The sequence below is a fragment of the Amblyraja radiata genome, chromosome 20 (genome assembly GCF_010909765.2).
Source record: "Amblyraja radiata isolate CabotCenter1 chromosome 20, sAmbRad1.1.pri, whole genome shotgun sequence".
NCBI classification, from domain to species: Eukaryota; Metazoa; Chordata; class Chondrichthyes; order Rajiformes; family Rajidae; genus Amblyraja; species Amblyraja radiata.
Genome location: NC_045975.1, coordinates 390,719 through 411,682, shown reverse-complemented (window position 1 = coordinate 411,682; position 20,964 = coordinate 390,719). Strand labels below are relative to the sequence as shown.

The 20,964-nt window shown below is 54.1% G+C and overlaps 1 protein-coding gene across 1 annotated transcript; it reads left to right on the top strand.

Moving 5' to 3' along the window:
* The first annotated feature begins 32 nt into the window (after window positions 1-32).
* psmd13 (proteasome 26S subunit, non-ATPase 13) lies at window positions 33-10,832 on the top strand. Its single transcript, XM_033038598.1, has 13 exons — window positions 33-180; window positions 3,747-3,825; window positions 3,914-3,948; window positions 4,871-4,926; window positions 5,495-5,538; window positions 5,620-5,706; window positions 6,361-6,532; window positions 6,802-6,881; window positions 7,039-7,164; window positions 8,152-8,214; window positions 9,271-9,351; window positions 9,592-9,708; window positions 9,979-10,832. The coding sequence occupies exons 1-13, from the start codon at window positions 83-85 to the stop codon at window positions 10,072-10,074; spliced, it is 1,134 nt and encodes a 377-aa protein (XP_032894489.1). The 5' UTR covers window positions 33-82; the 3' UTR covers window positions 10,075-10,832.
* The last annotated feature ends 10,132 nt before the right edge of the window (window positions 10,833-20,964 follow it).

The window sequence follows — 20,964 nt, the reverse complement described above, 5'->3', positions numbered from 1 at the left end:
CCGGCCCCTCACTGGGTGTATTACGGTAGCAGCCGCCGCGCCTGCGCCAGCGGAATCGGGCCCTTCACTTCCGGCAGCCACCATGCGGGACGTCAGCGCTTTCCTGCAGCAGCAACAGAGCAGCGCCAGCGCCGAGCTCGGCCCCCACTGGCACAGCATGGAGGAGCTGTACAACAAGAAGTGAGGCCCCCGCCCGGCCCTGACCCCGGCCCCGACCCCGCAACCGACCCCTCACCCCCCCACCCCCCACCCCCACCCCCACCCCCACCCTCACCCCCACCCTCACCCCCCCACCCCCACCCTCCACCCCCACCCCTCACCCTCACCCTCACCCCCCACCCCCCACCCTCACCCCCACTCCCCACCCCCACCCTCACCCCCACCCCCCAGCCCCACCCTCACCCCCCACCCTCACCCCCACCCTCACCCCCACCCCTCACCCCTCACCCTCACCCCCCCACCCTCACCCCCCAACCCCACTCCCCACCCTCACCCCCACCCCTCACCCCTCACCCTCACCCCCCAACCTCACCCCCACCCCTCACCCCCACCCCTCACCCTCACCCCCCAACCTCACCCCTCATCCCCCACCCTCACCCTCACCCCCCCACCCCCGCACCCCTCACCCTCACCCCCCCCCCACCCTCACCCCCCACCCCCCACCCCCCCACCCTCACCCCCCCACCCTCACCCCCCACCCCCACCCCCACCGTCACCCCCACCCCTCGCCCTCACCCTCATCTGCCATGCATTTGCCCACTCACCCAACCTATCCAAGTCACCTTGCAGCCTCCTAGTCAAATTTATTTGTCACATACACATTTGAGATGTGCAGTGAAATGAAAAGTGGCAATGCTCGCGGACTTTGTGCAAAAAGACAAACAACCAAACAAACTACAAACAGAATGAAACAGAATCACATATTCTTTTACATATTAAATATTGTGGGCGGAAGGAAAAAGGGAAAAAACAGCAATATAAAAAAAACCAGTAGAGTGGTACAGTAAAGTTAGTCCCTGGTGACGTAGGAGTTTACAGTCCTAATGGCCTCAGGGAAGAAACTCCTTCTCAACCTCTCCGTTCTCACAGCATGGCAACGGAGGCGTTTGCCTGACTGTAGCAGCTGGATCCTAGCATCCTCCTCACAGCTACCACTGCAATGAATGTAAGATAGACCAAAAAGTAAAGCTGACAAAGGAAATAGGCCATTGTTAGCTGTTTGTAAGGTGAAAACGAGAAGCTAGTGCGACTCGGGTGGGGGAGGGATGGAGAGAGAGGGAATGCCGGGGTTACTTGGTGAGAGAAATCAATATTCATACCACTGGGCTGTAAGCTGCCCAAGAAAAATATGAGGTGCTGTTCCTCCAATTTATGTTTAGCCTCACTGACAATGGAAGAGGCCTAGGACAGAAAGGTCTGTGTGGGATTGGGAGGAAGAATTAGAGTGTTTAGCAACCGGGAGATCAGGTAGGTCCAGGCGGGCTGAGCGGAGATGTTCAGCAAAATCATCGCCCAGTCTACATGTGGGCTCACTGACCCTGAAAACTCTCCCCTCGTTTCCCACAATGGCCCAGGATTCACTTGATCAGGTCTGGGTCCTCTGAGATCTCCTCCTTCTGTAATGTGGACTTCACTATTTACATCCTGGAGTTCCCAGCATCCATGTCTTTCGACATAGTAAATACAGAGGACAAATATTCACTTCATTCTTCCTCCTCCATCTCCTGTGGCTCCACACATAGTAGCAATGTTACAAAATTTTGAGATTTAAAAAATCAAGTCTGTAATTTATCCCATCAGATAAAGCATAAAAATAAGTTTAATTTGACACCTAATTCACTTTCATATCTCAAGTATTTAAAAAGTTATGGCCATTTTCATACTGGGAAATGAGCATCTTGTTCCCTATTGATTTTCTATGGACATAACAAAAAAGCTGTGATCGTGAACAGTCAAAAGCCCATAACTTTCATAAAAATTAAGAGAACTGAATGAAATTTTCAGTTATCATAGATTGAAGCATTCTGAAACAAATATAAAATAATCTTACTTGGATGACCTGAAATTAAAGCATATAATTAGTTAGTTACCTAATTGTAGCTAATTTCAGACTTCAATTACTAGATCTAAACATCTATCCATTTCTTAATAAATGATTAACATTTTTAAATAGCCTAAATGTCCAAATAATATTCACAAATAATTCACAATAAAACATGATTTTAAAATCTCATTTACATTAATTTATAGGCCAAATGGAAGGAATTTAGTGTTTAATTGCTGTAAATAAATGCCCATTTAAATCAGCTTTCCAGTGGGTCCCTGTGGAACGCGCTGGTTTAGAACGTTCACATTGCGGTAGATCTGTGCCCCAAATGCCCAGAAAAATACTGCGGGATATAATGGGCCCAAAATGAGCTACTCGCAATATTAAACTTTGTATAAAGGGATCTTTAGAAGCCCTTTTTAATGTAAAAATATACAGCCAACCTTCTGTGGTTTGCTTTATGAGACCCTGCGGTTGCTGGCGGTCGCGGGTTTAGAGATTGATTTTTAAACTACTATAACTATTATTCAAGGCCTTTAAACCTAATAATAGCTTTTGCGACGGGGTCTTTCAGCGATTTTTCGTTAATAATTAACTAGGCTGAACATTTTCGATTGGAACAGCCTAGAGAAAATCGCGTTTTAAACCCGCCCCCTCTAAACGGCGCCAAAATCGCGCACACCCGAAGCGACAGATTTTCAGCGACACTTCAGGTAGGCTTTGCAACATACCTACACAAGATGAATACTTTGTACTTTAATGGGCCCTGTTCTCCCAAGTTACTCTTGCCCCCACCCCCCACCCCCAGGCTGACGTTTGGCCTGGTCGGCCGGTGCCTCTGGGCTGAACCCATGGCCGGGCCTTGTCTGCGAATGTTGGACCGGCTGCTGTAACTACCACACCGACCAGGTGGGGGCTGCTGTCGAAATGATGAGGCCCAGGGTCTCTCGGCCGCCTGGTGGCCTGTCCTGGCAGTGGGGACTGTGGGTCGATGGCGTGTTCACTCTGCGGTTACTCGGAGCAGATGTGTGTCCATTGCATGTGTCATGTTACACTGTGTGGGACATTGCTGCCTTGTCTTGTGTCCCCTGCATGTGTCATGTGCTGCTGCGTGTGTCACATGTTCCTATGTGGGAGGTTGCTGCGTGTCAGCCACGTGCTTCACGTCAAGCTCGGTGGAAGCTGCTGTCCTAGTCCCATGTCTGTGTGTTCCTGCGTGTCTGGTCACTGCGTGGATGGCTGCTGTCCTAGCCCGTGTCTGCGTGTCCCCTGCATGTGTCATGCGTGGGAGGCTGTTGTCCTATCCTTGTGTCTGCCGCGTGTGTCACGTCATGCTCCCTCTGCATGTGTCACGTCATGCTCCCACTGCATGTGTCACATCATGCTCCCTCTGCATGTGTCACGTCACGCTCCGTGTCTGCGTGTGTCACGTCACGCTCCGTCTGCATGTGTCACATCATGCTCCATGTCTGCGTGTGTCACGTCACGCTCCGTGTGCTTGTGCCTCCGTGTCTGCATGTGTCTCCGTGTGTCTCCGTGTCTGCGTGTGTCTCCGTGTGTCACGTCACGCTCCGTGTCTGCGTTTGTCACGTCACGCTCCATGTCTGCGTGTCACGTCACGCTCTGTGTCTGCGTGTGTCTCCGTGTCTGCGTGTGTCACGTGTGTCTGCCTCCCTCACTCTGTCCCGTTGCACCACAGGCTCTGGCACCAGCTGACCGTGGAACTGCTGACCTTTGTGCAGGATCCCTGCTTCGCCACAGGTGACGGGCTGATCAAGGTAGGACCCCGTCACCCACCATAACCCTGACCCTAACCTGTCCAACCTGCTGTTGTTGCCGCTGTAACTGGGAATTATTCTCTTTCAGCTGTATGAGAATTTCATCGGTGAATTTGAACACAGGTGAGACTTTAATTGCTCTTCATTCATGAATGTTACGGTTTTAAATTTATTGCACCATTTTTTCAAGGCCGCTCATTAAAGTTCAGATGATTATACAGGCCCTTGTTCCCACCTTGTCCATAGACTGGGATTTGCTCCCGATCCCTCTAAAGCCTTCCTATCCAAATATCTGGTTCAAGGCTTTTAAAAATCAAAATTGTACCGGCTTCTGCAGTTCCGCGAGCAACTCATTCCGTATATGGACTACCCAATGAGTGACAAAGCCCCCGAGTATCCTCATAAATCTCTCCCTTCTCATCTGAAGCCTGTGCCCTCTACCCCTCTCACCTGAAGCCTGTGCCCTCTACCCCACTCACCTGAAGCCTGTGCCCTCTACCCTTCTCTCCTATAGCCCGTACCCTCTACCCCTCTCACCTGAAGCCTGTGCCCTTTAGTTTTAGAATCCTCTGCCCTGGGGGAATAGACTGAGCGTTTGCTTTATCCATGCCCCTTGTGATCTTGTATACCTCGATAAGATCACCCCCCTCAATGCTCCAAAGAAACAGCCTATTGAAAATGTCACAAACTTGAGCCCGCAAGCCCAGGTAATATCCTGGCGAATCTCTTCTGTTTAACAACCTTCCCAATATTCCAAATCCTTCAACTTGACTCACCGTTCTACATTCCTCCTTTCCTCTCCAAATGCCTTTAACGTTGTGATTGTATCTGCCACCACTTCATTCTCAAGCAGCTCACTCTAAATGTTCACCACTCTGCCACAGTTGTGCATGTGGTGAGTACTAGGTCCTTGAGCCCTTTCCCTGCAGCTCACATTCCCAGCGCTGTGCAGGAAATGCAGCTTCTCGTAGCAACGTTGCTTGGCAGGTGGGAGCAACAATCGGGAAATCGATATTGTGGGTTAAAGCCTTTGTAACTGTTACAGGATCAACCCTCTGTCCCTCGTCGAGATCGTTTTACACGTGGTGCGGCAGATGACGGGTGAGTGACTGAAGTGGGGGGAGGGGAGATGAGGGTGGGGGGTAGAGGCAGGGGAGAGGTGGGGGGGAGGTGGAGGCTGGGGTGGTTGGGTAGATACTGGGGAGAGGTGGGGGGGAGAGGTTGTGCTGGGGGGAGGTGGAGGCAGGGGGGTTGGGTAGAGACTGGGGTGAGGTTGAGCTGGGGGATGGAGGGGGTAGAGTTTGGGGAGGGGAGGTGAGCTATTCCATGTTGGTTCCAGGTGGGCTAACTCCACATTGAGCCCCTCACCTGGGCTGTTCCTGGTGTGCAACCACTGACATCTGTCAGGCTTTGAGATGTTGTGAATGCCGACTGCAACCCCATCTACGTATCACCTGCAATCCTGACCCATCCCGTTAATCCTCTCTCTCCACAGATGCTGCCTGATCTGAGTTGTTTGTGCATCTTCTGTTTACTGTGTGGTCGGATGTTCTTCTGTTCCATGTTAACAGTGTCGCACAAGCAGGATGTGCTGAGGATTAACAATTTTATGTATCCTGTAAAGCTTAAGATGTTGATCACTTTTCTGATGTTGTTTGTTTCACTGCAGATCCTAATGTGGCTTTGACATTTTTGGAAAAGACGAGAGAAAAGGTGAATTTGTTGCTTTCCACTGCACATGGTTTAGTAGGTATAGTACTATGATATTTATTTCACCAACTTTCCTTCATTCAGGTCAAGTCGAGTGATGAGGCAGTGATCCTGTGTAAAACAGCCATTGGAGCGCTGAAGTTGAATGTGGGGGATCTCCCAGTCACCAAGGTAGAGTTACAGCAGATATTGTTCCCTGAACGAGCTGCAGGGTCAGTTAATCAGGTTTCTGCTGCAGGTGTGAAGCGAGTAGTTTGTGGTGAATCTGGAATTCATTGCCACAGACGGCTGTGGTGGCCACGGCAATGGGCATTTTAACAGCGGAGATTGACAGATACTTGATTAATCTGGGTGTCAAAGATTTTGAGGAGAAGGCAGGTGGGGGGAGGGGGCGGGGAGAGCTGTAGGGCATATTCCATACCCGGAGGGAGAGGGGGGGGGGAGCTGTCGGGCATATTCCCTACCCGGGGGGGGTGTTTGCAGGGCAGATGTTGGGTGTGACGGACCCGTGACCGTTGCGTGTTTATGCATGTATGACTGGGTTTGCGTGTTCATGCATGTGAAGACGGATCCGTGCTCGTTGTGTGTCCGTGTGTGTGACGTGCTGTGTGCCCAATGTGTGTTTGTGCGGGTGTCAGACCAGTGTCCGTGTGTATGCGTGACGTGTCCGTGTGTGCGTGACATGTCCGTGTGACAGGGTCCGTGTCCATGTCCGTGTGTGTGCGTGACATGTCCGTGTGACAGGGTCCGTGTCCATGTCCGTGTGTGTGCGTGACATGTCCGTGTGACGTGTCCGTGTGCCTCACACCAGTGGTTTTGTTCCAGAAAACGATCGAGGAGGTGGACGAGATGTTGACCGCTCTGCCGGGCATCACCACGGTGCACGGCCGCTTCTACGACCTGTCCAGCAAGTACTACCAGATCGTCGGCAACTACGCCTCCTACTACCGCGACGCCCTGCGATTCCTGGGCTGCATCGACATCAAAGATCTGCCCGGTAACAGCAGCCCTCCCCCACCTCACTTGCCCACAGCCCCCCCCACCCAACCTCACTGCCCCATGCCCCACCCCACAGCTCACTCCCCCACCCCACACCTCACTCCCCCCAGCCCCCACCTCACTCCGCCCCCACCGCCCATGGGTTTCACACTGTTCACGCGGGGTCTGGTCTAAACACGCGTGTGTGTTCACACGGGGTCTGGTCTAAACACGCGTGTGTGTTCACACGGGGTCTGGACTAACACGTGTGTGTGTGTGTGTGTTCAGTGGCAGAGCACCAGGAGCGAGCGTTCACACTGGGCCTGGCCGGGCTGCTGGGGGAGGGAGTCTACAACTTCGGGGAGCTGGTGAGTAGATGGGGGTGGGGCCGCTGGTGGGGGAGTGGTGCAGGATTGGGTGACACAGGGAGAGTGTGGGTGACGAGGGGAGGGTGTGGGTGACGAGGGGAGGGTGTGGGTGACACAGGGAGAGTTATCTGACGCGGGGAGAGTTCTCTGTCCACAGTTGATGCACCCGGTCCTTGAGTCTCTACGAACCACAGACAAGCAGTGGCTGATCGACACATTGTTCGCCTTTAACAGCGGCAACGTGGACCGCTTCCAGGCGCTGAAAACATGCTGGGGGCAACAGGTGTGTGTGGGGGGGGGGGGGGGGGGCAACAGGTGTGTGTGTGGGCGGCAACAGGTGTGTGTGGGGGGGCAACAGGTGTGTGGTGTGGGGGGCAACTGGTGTGTGTGGGGGGGGCAACAGTTGGGAGGGGCAACAGGTTGTGTGTGGGGGGCAACAGGTTGTGTGTGGGGGGCAACAGGTGTGTGTGTGGGGGCAACAGGTGTGTGTGTGGGGGCAACAGGTGTGTGTGTGGGGGGCAACAGGTGTGTGTGTGGGCAACAGGTTGTGTGTGGGGGGCAACAGGTGTGTGTGTGGGGGCAACAGGTGTGTGTGGGGGGGCAACAGGTTGTGTGTGGGGGGCAACAGGTGTGTGTGGGTGGCAACAGGTTGTGTGTGGGGGGCAACAGGTTGTGTGTGGGGGGCAACAGGTGTGTGTGTGGGGGGCAACAGGTGTGTGTGTGGGGCAACAGTGGGGGGGCAACAGGTTGTGTGTGGGGGCAACAGGTGTGTGTGTGGGCAACAGGGTGTGTGTGGGGGGGGCAACAGGTGTGTGTGGGGGGCAACAGGTGTGTGTGTGGGGCCAAAACAGGTGTGTGTGTGGGCAACAGGTGGTGGTGGGGGTGGGCAACAGGTGTGTGTGTGGGGGCAACAGGTGTGTGTGTGGGCAACAGGGGTGTGTGGGGGGGCAACAGGTGTGTGGTGGGGGGGCAACAGGTGTGTGGTGGGGGGGCAACAGGTGTGTGTGGGGGGGCAACAGGTGTGTGGTGGGGGGGCAACAGGTGTGTGTGGGGGGGCAACAGGTGTGTGTGGGGGGGCAACAGGTGGGGGGTGCAACAGGTTGTGTGGGTGGGGGCAACAGGTTGTGTGTGGGGGGGCAACAGGTGTGTGTGTGTGGGGGGGGGCAACAGGTGTGTGTGTGTGTGTGTGTGTGGGGGCAACAGGTGTGGGTTAGGGCGAAGGTTTGAGGTGGGGTGCCACAAAGTGACCGGTTCGTGTGGTTTGTTGTAGCCGGACCTGAGGGCCAACGAGCTGCGGCTAATGAAGAAAATCCAACTGCTCTGCCTCATGGAGGTAAAGTACGGGGAGGAGGGGGGGGGGGGTGGGGAGGAGGGGGGGTGGGGAGTAGGGGGGGGGGCGGGGAGTAGGGGGGGCGGGGAGGAGGGGGGGGCGGGGGAGGAAGGGGGGCGGGGAGGAGTGGGGGCGGGGATAAAGAGTGTGGGGATGAGGGGGGCGGTGGAGGAGGGGGGGGGGAGGAGGGGGGGGGGGGGGAGGAGGGGGGGGGGGGGGAGGGGGGGAGGAGGGGGGGGGGGGGGGGGGAGGAGGGGGGGAGGGGAGGAGGGGGGGGGGGGGAGGGGGGGGGAGAGGGGGAGGGGAGGAGGGGGGGGGGGCGGAGGAGGGGGAGAGAGGGGGGGAGGGGGGGGGCGGGGGGAGGGGGGGGAGGGAGGAGGAGGGGGAGGGGGGGGGGTGGGGAGTAGGGGGGGTAGGGAGGAGGGGGGGCGGGGAGTAAGAGGGGGGGCGGGGAGGAGGGGGGGCGGGGAGTACCTAGGGTGGGGAGGAGGGGGGGCGGGGAGGAGGGGGGGTGGGGAGTAGGGGGGGCGGGAGGAGGGGGGGCGGGGGAGGAGGGGGGTGGGGAGTAGGGGGGTAGGGAGGAGGGGGGGCGGGGAGGAGGGGGGGCGGGAGGAGGGGGGGAGGAGGAAGAGGGTCGGGGAGGAGGGGTGGCGGGGAGGAGGGGGGGCGGGGAGGTAGGGGGGGCGGGAGGAGGGGGGTGGGGAGTAGGGGGGGCGGGGAGTAAAGAGGGGGGGGAGGAGGGGGGGCGGGGAGGAGGGGGGCTGGGGAGTAGGGGGGGTAGGGAGGAGGGGGGGCGGGGAGGAGGGGGGGCGGGGAGTAAAGAGGGGGGGGAGGAGGGGGGGCGGGGAGTAAAGAGGGTGGGGAGGATGGGGGGGCGGGGAGTAAAGAGGGGGGGGAGGAGGGGGGCGGGGGAGGAGGGGGGGCGGGGAGTAAAGAGGGTGGGGAGGAGGGGGGGCGGGGAGGAGGGGGGGTGGGCGGGGAGTAGGGAAGGTGGGGAGTAGGGGGGGGCGGTGCTGAGTCACATCCCTGGCTGAAGCGGCTCCGTTGCCTGTTTTGTAGATGACCTTCACCCGCCCGGCTAATCACCGGCAGCTCAGCTTCCAGGAGATCTCGCTCATCGCCAAGGTCCCCGTCACAGAGGTGAGTGTGTGGGAGTCCCGCGGTGTGGGGGCGGGGTTTAGTGATGGGGGTGTACATTGCCCCGTGTATGAAGGCGTTGTCGGTGGGGGCAGGGTGGGGTTTCATGGTGGGGGCGGGGTTTAGAGGTGGGGGCGGGGTTTCGTGGTGGGGGTGGTGTTTAGGGGTGGGGGCGGGGTTTAGTGATGGGGGTGTGCATTGCCCCGTGGGGTGAGTGACGTCCACCTTGTGCTCCATCTACAGGTGGAGTTGTTGGTGATGAAGGCGTTGTCGGTCGGGCTGGTCCGCGGCAGCATTGACGAGGTGGATGAGCGCGTGCACATGACGTGGGTGCAGCCGCGCGTCCTCGACCTGCAGCAAGTAAGTGGGGGGGAGATTCTCCACAGGCCTGGGCAAGGGGGGCGGTAAACCCAGCCTGGGATGGTGGGGGCGGGGGGAGAGGGGTACAGATAAAGCCCAACCCCGGGGACGTGGGCATTGCCATCACTTTACCAAACCTTGCTTTGAGTTACGATGGTGACGTTGCAGTGGCAGCTTCTAGTTTCCCTGCTGTTCTATCTGTCCCGTTACCACCCCCAGTGTCCCGTTACTGCTGTGGTCGCAGACGCTAATCCCCGCACTGTTTTGCAGATTAAAGGCATGAAGGAGCGGTTGGATTGCTGGTGTGAAGATGTGAAGAATGTGGCGCTACTAGTGGAGCATCAGGCTCAGGACATCCTGACCTGACCCCCACCCAGAGGGGTTCACGTCCCAACTCCTGAAGCAACCGGTCATGCGGGAGGGGGGGGGGGGGGGAGAGGGTGGGTGGTCTTGAGAGGCCTGGGGGGTGGGGGGGAGGGGCTTGAAGGGAGGGGGAGGCCAAACTTGTCATACGTGGGTGTAGAATTCTAGTTTGATTTGTGTTCCTTGCCAAGTTTCCCAGGACAGTCAGAGACACACTGTCCCCTGGGTCAGAGACACGCTGTCCCCTGGGTCAGAGACACGCTGTCCCCTGGGTCAGAGACACGCTGTCCCCTGGGTCAGAGACACGCTGTCCCCTGGGTCAGAGACACGCTGTCCCCTGGGTCAGAGACACGCTGTCCCCTGGGTCAGAGACACGCTGTCCCCTGGGTCAGAGACACGCTGTCCCCTGGGTCAGAGACACGCTGTCCCCTGGGTCAGAGACACGCTGTCCCCTGGGTCAGAGACACACTGTCCCCTGGGTCAGAGACACGCTGTCCCCAGGGCCTGGGCCCGGCTGTTGCTGAGACCCCCCCCCCCCGTCACTGTCTTGCACCGCCAGCATTTCCAGCTGCTGGTTTGTGGACGGCTCAGTCTGGCTCAGTCTGGCTCAGTCTCGCTCGGCCTCTGCACTTTGTTCCAGCGCCCGGGACGTAACGCTCCCTGTTTTTAAAATGTTTTTTTTAGATGTTAGGAGTGAAGTGGGTGGGATTAATATTCACCGTCTGAGATCTCAGACTTTTAATAAAGTGTCACGCTCTCGATCCATGCCTCGTTAATTAACACCAGAACCGCGGTCCCCCTCCCTGTTCGAGTGTAGTGATAGTCTCTGCCTCCACAAACTCCTGTTCCAGCTCGTTCCATACACCCACCTCTCTCTGTGTGGAAAACATGCCCCTCAGGTTCCTAATAAATCTTTCCCCTCTGGTACTTGATTTCCCCAACTCTGGTTACATGTCTGCATTCACCCAATACCTACATGATGTTATACACTTCTATAAACATCATGCAGTCCTACCCTGCCCAGCCTCTCCATGCTGCCCGGACTTGTTTTTTCCAAATGCAAGTGTTTCACCCTCTTCCCTCTGCCCCACCCCAATGCGCACACATTTCTCCCCCCCCCCCCTCCCCACTCCATTACCTCCTCTCAACTATCACCCCTTCCATTTCCACTTCTCTATTATTCTCCCCCTCTTATCTTTCCTCACCCACCCATATCCCTCCCTCCGGATTTTGATTTCACTAAAAAGAAGTAACTCAGCGGGTCAGGCAGCAGCTCTGGAGAACATGGATAGGTGACGTTTCACAGAGTGCTGGAGTAACTCAGCGGGTCAGGCAGCAGCTCTGGAGAACATGGATAGGTGACGTTTCACAGAGTGCTGGAGTAACTCAGAGGGTCAGGCAGCATCTCTGGAGAACATGGATAGATGACGTTTCACAGAGTGCTGGAGTAACTCAGAGGGTCAGGCAGCATCTCTGGAGAACATGAATAGGTGAGCTTCTTCAGACTAAATATTACTTTTTCTCTTCTCTTTATAACTGACACCCTTTTATTTCCTTTTCATTTCTCGCCTTTGACACCTACTCTAACCATCTGCCACCCCCTCCCTCACCTGTATTCACCAGGCCTTCTCTACCTTTGTCTGAAGGTTTCCAACCCAACACGTCACCTATCCTTTTTCTCCACAGATGCTGCCTGACCTATATTCCTGCAGCAATTTGTGCTTTGTTTTGTATCCAGTCGGCTCGCTCTCCCTGGATCCCATGTAATATTTGGCTACAGTGCAAATGCTTCTCAAAGGCCTTGTTTAATTCCCTGTAAACAATGTCTGGGGCATTACCCTCGTCGACCATGATTACTTAAAAACCCTCAATTAAATAAGGGAGAGGGTATAGTGTGTGGGGAGAAAGAGTGGGAAGGGGGGTTGTGAAGAATCGGACATGGCTCCAGGCTGCGATCAGAGGGTTTTATTCAGCGGCTCCAGTGCAGAGCATGGCTGGGCAACGGGATTCGCGGGCTCCTCACTTGGCCTTTGTCAGGCGGTGGTGCAGCTTCAGGTGGGCGAGGATCCAACTGCAGGGGATCATCAGCGTGGTGATCACTGTGAAGCCGATGGTCTGTTCCTGTAGCAGCAAACAGCTGCAATGAGGGCAACATGCACAACTGGAATTCCACTCTGGGAGTAAACAGCTGGAATCGCACAATAGAAAATAGGTGCAGGAGTAGGCCATTCAGCCCTTCGAGCCAGCACTGCCATTCACTGTGATCATGGATGATCATCCACAATCAGTACCCTGTTCCTGCCTTCTCCCCATATCCTCTATCTTTAAGAACTCTAACTCTCTTGAAAGCATCCAGAGAACCAGCCTCCACTGCCTTCTGAGCCAGAGAATTCCACAAATTCACAGCTCTGGGTAAAAATGTTTTTCCAGATCTCCGTTCTACATGGCCTACCCCTTATTCTTAAACTGTGGCCCCTGGTTCTGGACTCCCCCATCGGGAACATGTTTCCTGCATCTAGCTTGTCCAATCCCTTAATAATCTTATATATTTCAATAAGATACCCTCTCATCCTTCTAAATTCCAGAGTATACAAGCCCAGCTGCTCCATTCAATCAACATATGACAGTCCTGCCATTGCAGGAATTAACCTCGTGAACCTATTCCCTCAACAGCAAGAATGTCCTTCCTCAGATTTGGAGACCAAAACTGCACACAATACTCCAGGTGTGGTCTCACTAGGGTCCTGTACAACTACAGACTGACCTCTTTGCTCCTATACTCAACTCCTCTTGCAAAGGCCAACATGCCATTAGCTTTCTTCACTGCCTGTTGTACCTGCATGAGTGATGAACAAGGACCCCCCAGATCTCTTTGTACTTTCCCTTTCCCAACTTGATACCATTCAGATAATAATCTGCCTTCCTGATTTTGCCACCAAAGTGGATAACCTCAAATTTATTCACATTATACTGCATCTGCGCACTCACCCAACCTGTCCAAGTCACCTTGCATCCTCCTCACAGTTCACACTGCAAATTTGCTGATGTTACTTAGAATCCGTTCATCTAAATCATTGATGTATATTGTAAACAGCTGTAGTCCCAGCACCGAGCCTTGCGGTACCCCACTAGTCACTGTCTGCCATTCTGAAAAGGACCTGTTAATCCCTACTCTTTGTTTCCTGTCTGCCAACCAGTTTTCTATCCCTGTCAGTACCCTACCCCCAATACCAAGTGCTCTAATTTTGCCCACTAATCTCCTGTGTGGGTCCTTATCAAATGCTTTCTGAAGGTCCAGGTACACTACATCCACTGGCTCTCCCTTGTCCATTTTCCTAGTTACATCCTCAAGAAATTCCAGATTAGTCAAGCATGATTTCCCCTTTGTAAATCCATGCTGACTTGGACCGATCCTGTTACTGCTATCCAAATGTGCGGCTATTTCATCTTTTATAATTGACTCCAGCATCTTCCCCACCACCGATGTCAGGCTAACTGGTCTATAATTCCGTTTTCTCTCTCCCTCCTTTCTTAGAAAGTGAGATAAAACCATAGTTTGTGTAAAATTTTAATGTGGTTGTGTTCTTTATTATTGTACCGCTGCTGGCAACCCAAATACCACCGACCTTGGTTGTGTGGCAATAAAATTATTTCTAAATTCTAAATAACATTAGCCACCCTCCAATCCACAGGAGCTGATCCTGAATCTATAGAACATTGGAAAATGATAACCAATGCATCCATGATTTCTAGAGCCACTTCCTAAAGTACCCTGGGATACAGACCATCAGGCCCTGGGGATTTATCAGCCTTCAGTTCCAGCAGTCTGCCAACACCATTTGCTGCCTAATGTGGATTTCCTTCAGTTCTTCACATACCTAAAGCTTTTACTATCCTCCTTTATATTCTAGGCGTTTAACTTCGTACCTCATCTTTTCTCCCCGTATTGTTGTTTTAGTCATCTTCTGGTGTTCTTTAAGAGTTACCCATTCCTCTGGCTTCCCGCTCATCTTTGTTATGTTATACTTGTTTTATTTGTATACTGTTCTTGACTTCCCTTGTCAGCCACGGTGGCCCCTTACTCCCGTTGGAATCTTTCTTCCTCTTTGGAATAAACTGATCCTGCACCTTCTGTGTTATTCCCAGAAATACCTGTCATTGTTGTTCCACTGTCATCCTTGCTAGGGTATCTTTCCAGTCAACTTTGGCCAGCTTTTCCCTCATGGCTGCATAGTCCCCTTTGTTCAACTATAATGCTGACACCTTTGTGATATGCTGATTTTAACTCTTGATTCAACGTGCACCCTGTATCCAGGCTACGGTTTTGGGGCATAGTTATAGCATAACTCCCAATTTCTCAGTTATATCCATACTGACTCTACATCTCCGGATTCCATGTCACCCCTTGCAAGGGACTGAATTTCATTCCTCACCAACTGAGCTATCCCTTCCCCTCTGCCCACCTGTCTGCCTTTTTGATTGGACGTATACCCCTGAATATTCAGTTCCCAGCTGTGGTCCTCTTGCAACCATGTCTCTGTAATTCCCACATCATACTTGCCAATTTCTAACTGAGCCTTAAGCTCATCCACTTTATTTCCCATACTCTGTGCATTCATATATACTTTTAATTCATTACTCCCCTCACCCTTCACATCAATTCCAATTTCATTTGGCCTCACTCTCCTATCCCTTCCTGAGCTTTCTGCCCCGTTAATTGTGGTATTTTTCTTAACTTTTCCTATATTCTCTTTCCTTTTAACTCCAGCCTTATATCTCGTTTGTCTCCTCTCCCACTATTTAGTATAAACCCACCCGTGTGGCAGTGGCAAACCTGCCAGAATGATGATCCCCCTCCTGTTAAGGTGCAACCTGTCCTTTTTGTACAATGTACCCTTCCCCACAAAACAGATGCCAGTGGTCTAAGAATCGAAATGCCTGCCTCCCGCACCAGCTCCTCAGCCACATATTCAGATCATCTATTAGTCTATCTCCCTGTTACTGCCCTCACCCGCTCGTGGAACTGGAAGCAAACCAGAGATAACCACCTTGGAGGTCCTGCTTTTCAGCCTTCCTCCGAGTTCTCTGAAGTCATGCTGCAGATTGTCTTCTCTTCCAACCAACGTCATTTGTGCCGACATGCACTACCACTTCCGGCTGCTCACCTTCACCCTTGAGGATGCTCTGCGTGACGTCCTGGATTCTGGTACCAGGGAGGCAACACACCATCCTTGACTCCCACTTGTTGCCGCATAAACCCGTCTGTACCTTTCACGATGGAGTCGACTTCCACGGCTCTGCCTGAAGTCTGTCTCTTTGGTTTTGACTCGCAGACCTGTCCCCTGCTCATAATGGCAGTGTCTTCTCTCCCGACAGCTTCCAAGAGGGTGAACTTGTTTTCAAGAGGTACATCCCCTGGGGTCTCCTGTACTCCAAGCTTCCTGCCCTTCCCCATCGTCACCCACATTCTCTCTTCCGGTATCTTCGGTGTAACAATCTTGCTGTAGGTCCTGTCCAGGAAGCTTGTTTTCCGAGGTCATCAAGTGGCATCTCCAGTATCCCCACACGGTCCTTCAGGAGCTGAACCTGGACACATTTTCCACAGTTGTAGCAGCCAGAGGCATCATCAGTGTCCCTGACCTCCCACATCCTGCAAGTCTCATACTGAATCAGCTGACCCATCATATCTTCACTGCGTCCCGTCCTCCAACTTTTGGCAGTCTCCTCGCCGAAGGCTCGAGCCAAAGACTCACACTTTTCTCACAAGGCACTTCCCTCATGGGAGTAAACAGCTGGAGTGAGGGTTGACACCCGCATGGAAAACAGCTGTCTGTGAACAGCTGGAGGAAGCCCTGCTGCCTCATCCCGGAACGACTGTGACTCTCACCATCCCCGTCAGATGCTCTTTGCCGACATTGGATACGATCCTGGCGGCTGGGACACGCTGTTGGAGCGGCGGCAGCAACAGCCGCAGGGCCCGGGCAACAGGGCGCCTCACTCGCCACATCTCCCGCACAATGGGCCGGACTGGCGGGCGGGCAGGGACCAAGGTCGGTCGGCTCAAGGTCAGCGGCAAAGGCACAGACTTTCCCCGTACCAGCTGGAGCGGGTATTACCGTGACTGGCTGGTTATTACCGTGTAAGGGCAGTAACTGGCTCCGGTCTGATTGGAGGGACGGACTGTCTGGGCAGCTGTCGACATGACCTCGTGTTTGGTGACGAGCCGATACTCGCGTTACAGTTCCGCTCCTGAACTGCTCCGGGTTTAACGCATGTTCAATATACACCCCATAACGGGTTTAGTGCAACACCACTTTATTCCCAGGCTCCTTTCCCGCCATTGACAGAACTAGATTGTTCAGCCCCTCCACGTCTCCCAGTCTCTGGAACCCTGTTTGTCCCGACCAAGGAGAGTTGCTGCAAATGTTGGCAATTCTCCCCAAGTCTAAGTCACACCTAAGGTACACAAAATTGCTGGGGAAACTCAGCGGGTGCAGCAGCATCTATGGAGCGAAGGAAATAGGCGACGTTTGGAGGGAGTACAGGAGAAACCCTTCTTCAGACTGATGGGGGTGGGAGAAAGAAGGAAAAGGGGAGGAGCCCGAGGGCGGGCGGATGGGAGGGTGGGAGGAGACAGCTGGAGGGTTAAGGAAGGGGAGGAGACAGCAAGGGCTAGCAAAATTGGGAGAATTCAATGTTAATGCCATAAGGACGCAAGGTCCCCAGACGGAATATGAGGTGCTGTTCCTCCAATTTCCGCTGTTGCTCACTCTGGCAATGGAGGAGACCCAGGACAGAGAGGTCGGATTGGGAATGGGAGGGGGAGTTGAAGTGCTGAGCCACCGGGAGTTCAGGTAGGTTTTTGCGGACTGAGCGGAGGTGTTCGGCGAAACGATCGCCCAACCTACGCTTGGTCTCCCCGATGTAAATCAGCTGACATCTAGAGCAGCGGATGCAATAGATGAGGTTGGAGGAGATACAGGTGAACCTTTGTCGCACCTGGAACAACTGCTTGGGTCCTTGAATGGAGTCGAGGGGGGAGGTGATGGGACAAGTGTTGCATTTCTTGCGGTTGCAACGGAAAGTGCCCGGGGAGGGGGTGGGAAGGGAAGAATTGATGAGGGAGTTGCGGAGGGAGCGGTCTTTGCGGAAGGCAGACATGGGGGGAGATGCGAAGATGTGGCGAGTGGTGGGGTCACGTTGGAGGTGGCGGAAAATTATGTGTTGTATTTGGCGGCTAGTGGGGTGAAAGGTGAGGACCAGAGGGACTCTGCCCTTGTTGCGAGTGCGGGGATGGGGAGAGAGAGCAGTGTTACGGGGTATGGATGAGACCCTGGTGTGAGCCTCATCTATGGTGGCGGAGGGGAATCCCCGTTCCCTGAAGAACGAGGACATTTCCGATGCCCTGGTGTGGAATGTCTCATCCTGGGAACAGATGCGGCGTAGGCGGAGGAATTGGGAGTAGGGGATGGAGTCTTTACAGGGGGCAGGGTGGGAAGACGTGTAGTCCAGATAGCCATGTGAGTCAGTGGGTTTGTAATGTATGTCGGTCAGGAGTCTGTCCCCTGCGATGGAGATGGTGAGGTCAAGGAATGGTAGGGAAGTGTCGGAAATCGTCCAGGTGTATTGGAGTGCCGGATGGAAGTTGGTGGTGAAGTGGATGAAGTCAGTCAGTTGTGTGTAGGTGCAGGAGGTGGCCCCAAAGCAGTCGTCAATGTAACGGAGGTAGAGGTCGGGGATGGGGCCCTGGTACGTCTCGAACAAGGATTGTTCAACGTACCCGACAAAGAGGCAGGCGTAGCTGGGGCCCATGCGTGTGCCCATAGCTACGCCTTGTGTTTGGAGGAAATGGGAGGAGTCAAATGTGAAGTTGTTGAGGGTGAGGACCAACTCCGCTAAGCGGAGGAGAGTGTCAGTGGCTGGGTATAGGTTGCTCCTCTGGTCGAGGAAGAACCGGAGGGCTCCGAGGCCATCCTGGTGGGGGATGGAGGTGTAGAGTGACCGGACATCCATGGTGAAGATGAGGGGGTGAGGGCCCAGAGAGTGGAATGCGTGGAGGCGGCGGAGAGTGTCTGAGGTGTCTAGAACATAGGTGGGGAGGGATTTGACCAAGGGGGATAGGATGGAGTCAAGGTATGTGGAGATGAGTTCGGTGGGGCACGAACACGCAGAGACAATGGGTCTGCCGGGAGAACCGGGTTTGTGGATTTTGGGGAGAAGGTAAAAACGGGCCGTGCGGGGCTGGGGAACGATGAGGTTGGAAGCTTGGTCGGGCAGGGCGTGGGAATTGATGAAGTCGGTGATGGTGCTAGAAATGGTGGCCTGGTGCTTGTCAGTGGGGTCATGGTCCAAGGGTAAGTAGGAGGAGGTGTCCGAGAGTTGGCGCGTGGCCTCAGCTTTATAGAGATCGACGCGCCAGACTACCACGGCACCTCCCTTGTCGGCTGGTTTGATGACCCAATCTGGGTTTTTGCGGAGTGATTCAATGGCAGTGCGTTCAGCGGGGGAAAGATTAGAGTGAGACAGGGGAGTGGAGAAGTTGAGGCGGTTGACGTGGCTGCGGCAGTTCTGGATAAAGAGTTCCAGAGCCGGGACTTTATGAGGGGGGTTCCACGAGGAGGGGGTGCGTTGGAGACGGGAAAAGGGGTCATCATTGGGGGGCGAGGACTCCTTCCCATGGAAGTGCGCTGTGAGGCGGAGACGGCGGTAGAAGCGCTCCAAGTCATGGTGGGCGCGGAACTCATTGAGATGGGGACGGAGGGGGACAAAGGTAAGACCTCTGCGGAGGACAGACCGTTGGGTGGTGGAGAGGGGGAGGTCGGGGGGGATGGTGAACACCCGGCAGGGGTGGTAGTTGGGGCCAGAGGAAGGCAGGTGGGTAGACTTGGGACGGGGCGAAGTGTGGGGGGGGTTGTGGGTGTTGGAGGAGTGGTGGGTGGTCAGGGGGTGGGGGGGAGAGAGGGCTGTAATGTGGGTGGGGAAGAGCGGGGGTGACATGGTTGGGGGGGACAGTGGAGCAGCCACTGAGGTTAGCAAGGCTGGGCAGACGGGCGCTAGGAACCGGTGGAGTTAAGTCCAGGAGAGTGGGAGTGAGCAGCGTGAAGGCTCCAGGCCCAGTGCAGAGTCCAGGCTCCAGGTCAGGCGACGGCTGTGGGTTGCTGGAGGGGGGTGGAGTGGCGACGGTCACCGGACCCGATGGTCGGAGTCCAGTGGTGGTTGAGTCGGGGTCCGCGGGCGATGCGTGGGTGGTCCCGGTGGGCGGAAGGTCGGCGGCGGATGAATCGGGTGCGTTGCGGCGGCCTTGTTGAGAGAGCCCCGGTTCGGCGGCGATGTCGGGTGGGTCGGGTATGTTGCCCTGATCTTCCGGGAATCACTCTAACAGAGCCCCGCTCAGGCATCGAGCTTTCTCTCGCTGCCGAGAGGCCGAGCCCCCTGCGGCCATTAGGTAGGTATGTTGCAAAGCCTACCTGAAGCGTCGCTGGAAATCTGTCCGCAATGTGAACGTTCTAAACCAGCGCGTTCCACAGGGACCCACTGGAAAGCTGATTTAAATGGGCATTTATTTACAGCAATTGAACACTAAATTCCTTCCATTTGGCCTATAAATTAATGTAAATGAGATTTAAAAATCATGTTTTAATGTGAATTATTTGTGAATATTATTTGGACATTTAGGCTATTTAAAAATGTTAATCATTTATTAAGAAATGGATAGATGTTTAGATCTAGTAATTGAAGTCTGAAATTCGCTACAATTAGGTAACTAACTAATTATATGCTTTAATTTAAGGTCATCCAAGTAAGATTATTTTATATTTGTTTCAGAATGCTTCAATCTATGATAACTGAAAATTTCATTCAGTTCTCTTAATTTTTAAGAAAGTTATGGGCTTTTGACTGTTCACGATCACAGCTTTTTTGTTATGTCCATAGAAAATCAATAGGGAACAAGATGCTCATTTCCCAGTATGAAAATGGCCATAACTTTTTAAATGCTTGAGATATGAAAGTGAATTAGGTGTCAAATTAAACTTATTTTTATGCTTTATCTGATGGGATAAATTACAGACTTGATTTTTAAAATCTCAAAATTTTGTAACATTGCTACATTAGGTTTCTGCAAAGGCACGGGTTCGGCCCTAACCCTATTTCACGTTGGTGTGAGGCCTCTCTCGCCCTGGGCTTTGTTCAAACTCCGGCACAGTCAGGAGATGCAGCGGAGCTGCGGCCAACCCGTTACACCCTCGCCCGCTCCAACACGCCCCAATGGCGGTGCTGGCTCGAAGGGCAGAATGGCCTACCTCTGCACCTATTGTGTATTGTCTAACACAGCTGAGGTGCAAGAATGAGGTAACAGGTGGAAACTACCTCCAACCTGACACCCCGGACAACGGGGACGGAATGTATTTCCCAAGGGGTGGCGCAGCGGTCAGAGACACGGGTTCAATTCTGACTAAGGGCGCTGTCTGTACGGAGTTTGTACGTTCTCGCCGTGACCGTGTGGGTTTCCTCCGGGTACTCCGGTTTCTCCCCACATTCCAAAGACGCGCAGGTTCGTAGGGTAATTGGCTTCGGTAAATTGTCCCTAGTGTGTGTGGGATAGAATTAGTGTGCGGGGATCGCTGTTCGGCATAGATTCGGAGGGACAAAGGGCCTGTTTCCGCACTAGCTCTAAACTAAATTGAAGAATCTCCCAAATAAATATGGGCGATGTGATTTAAATTAATGCCGTATTCCGAAGCACAAACCACAATGAAAACAGCTGGATGGGGAGAAAAGTGGAAGCAATGGAGCCAACATCTGCAGCGCTCATTCTGGCCACAGGGAGATGACTAATCACCTCCCCTCCCTCCCTCCACTACCCAGTCCACTGACACCCCCCTTTATCCCCAC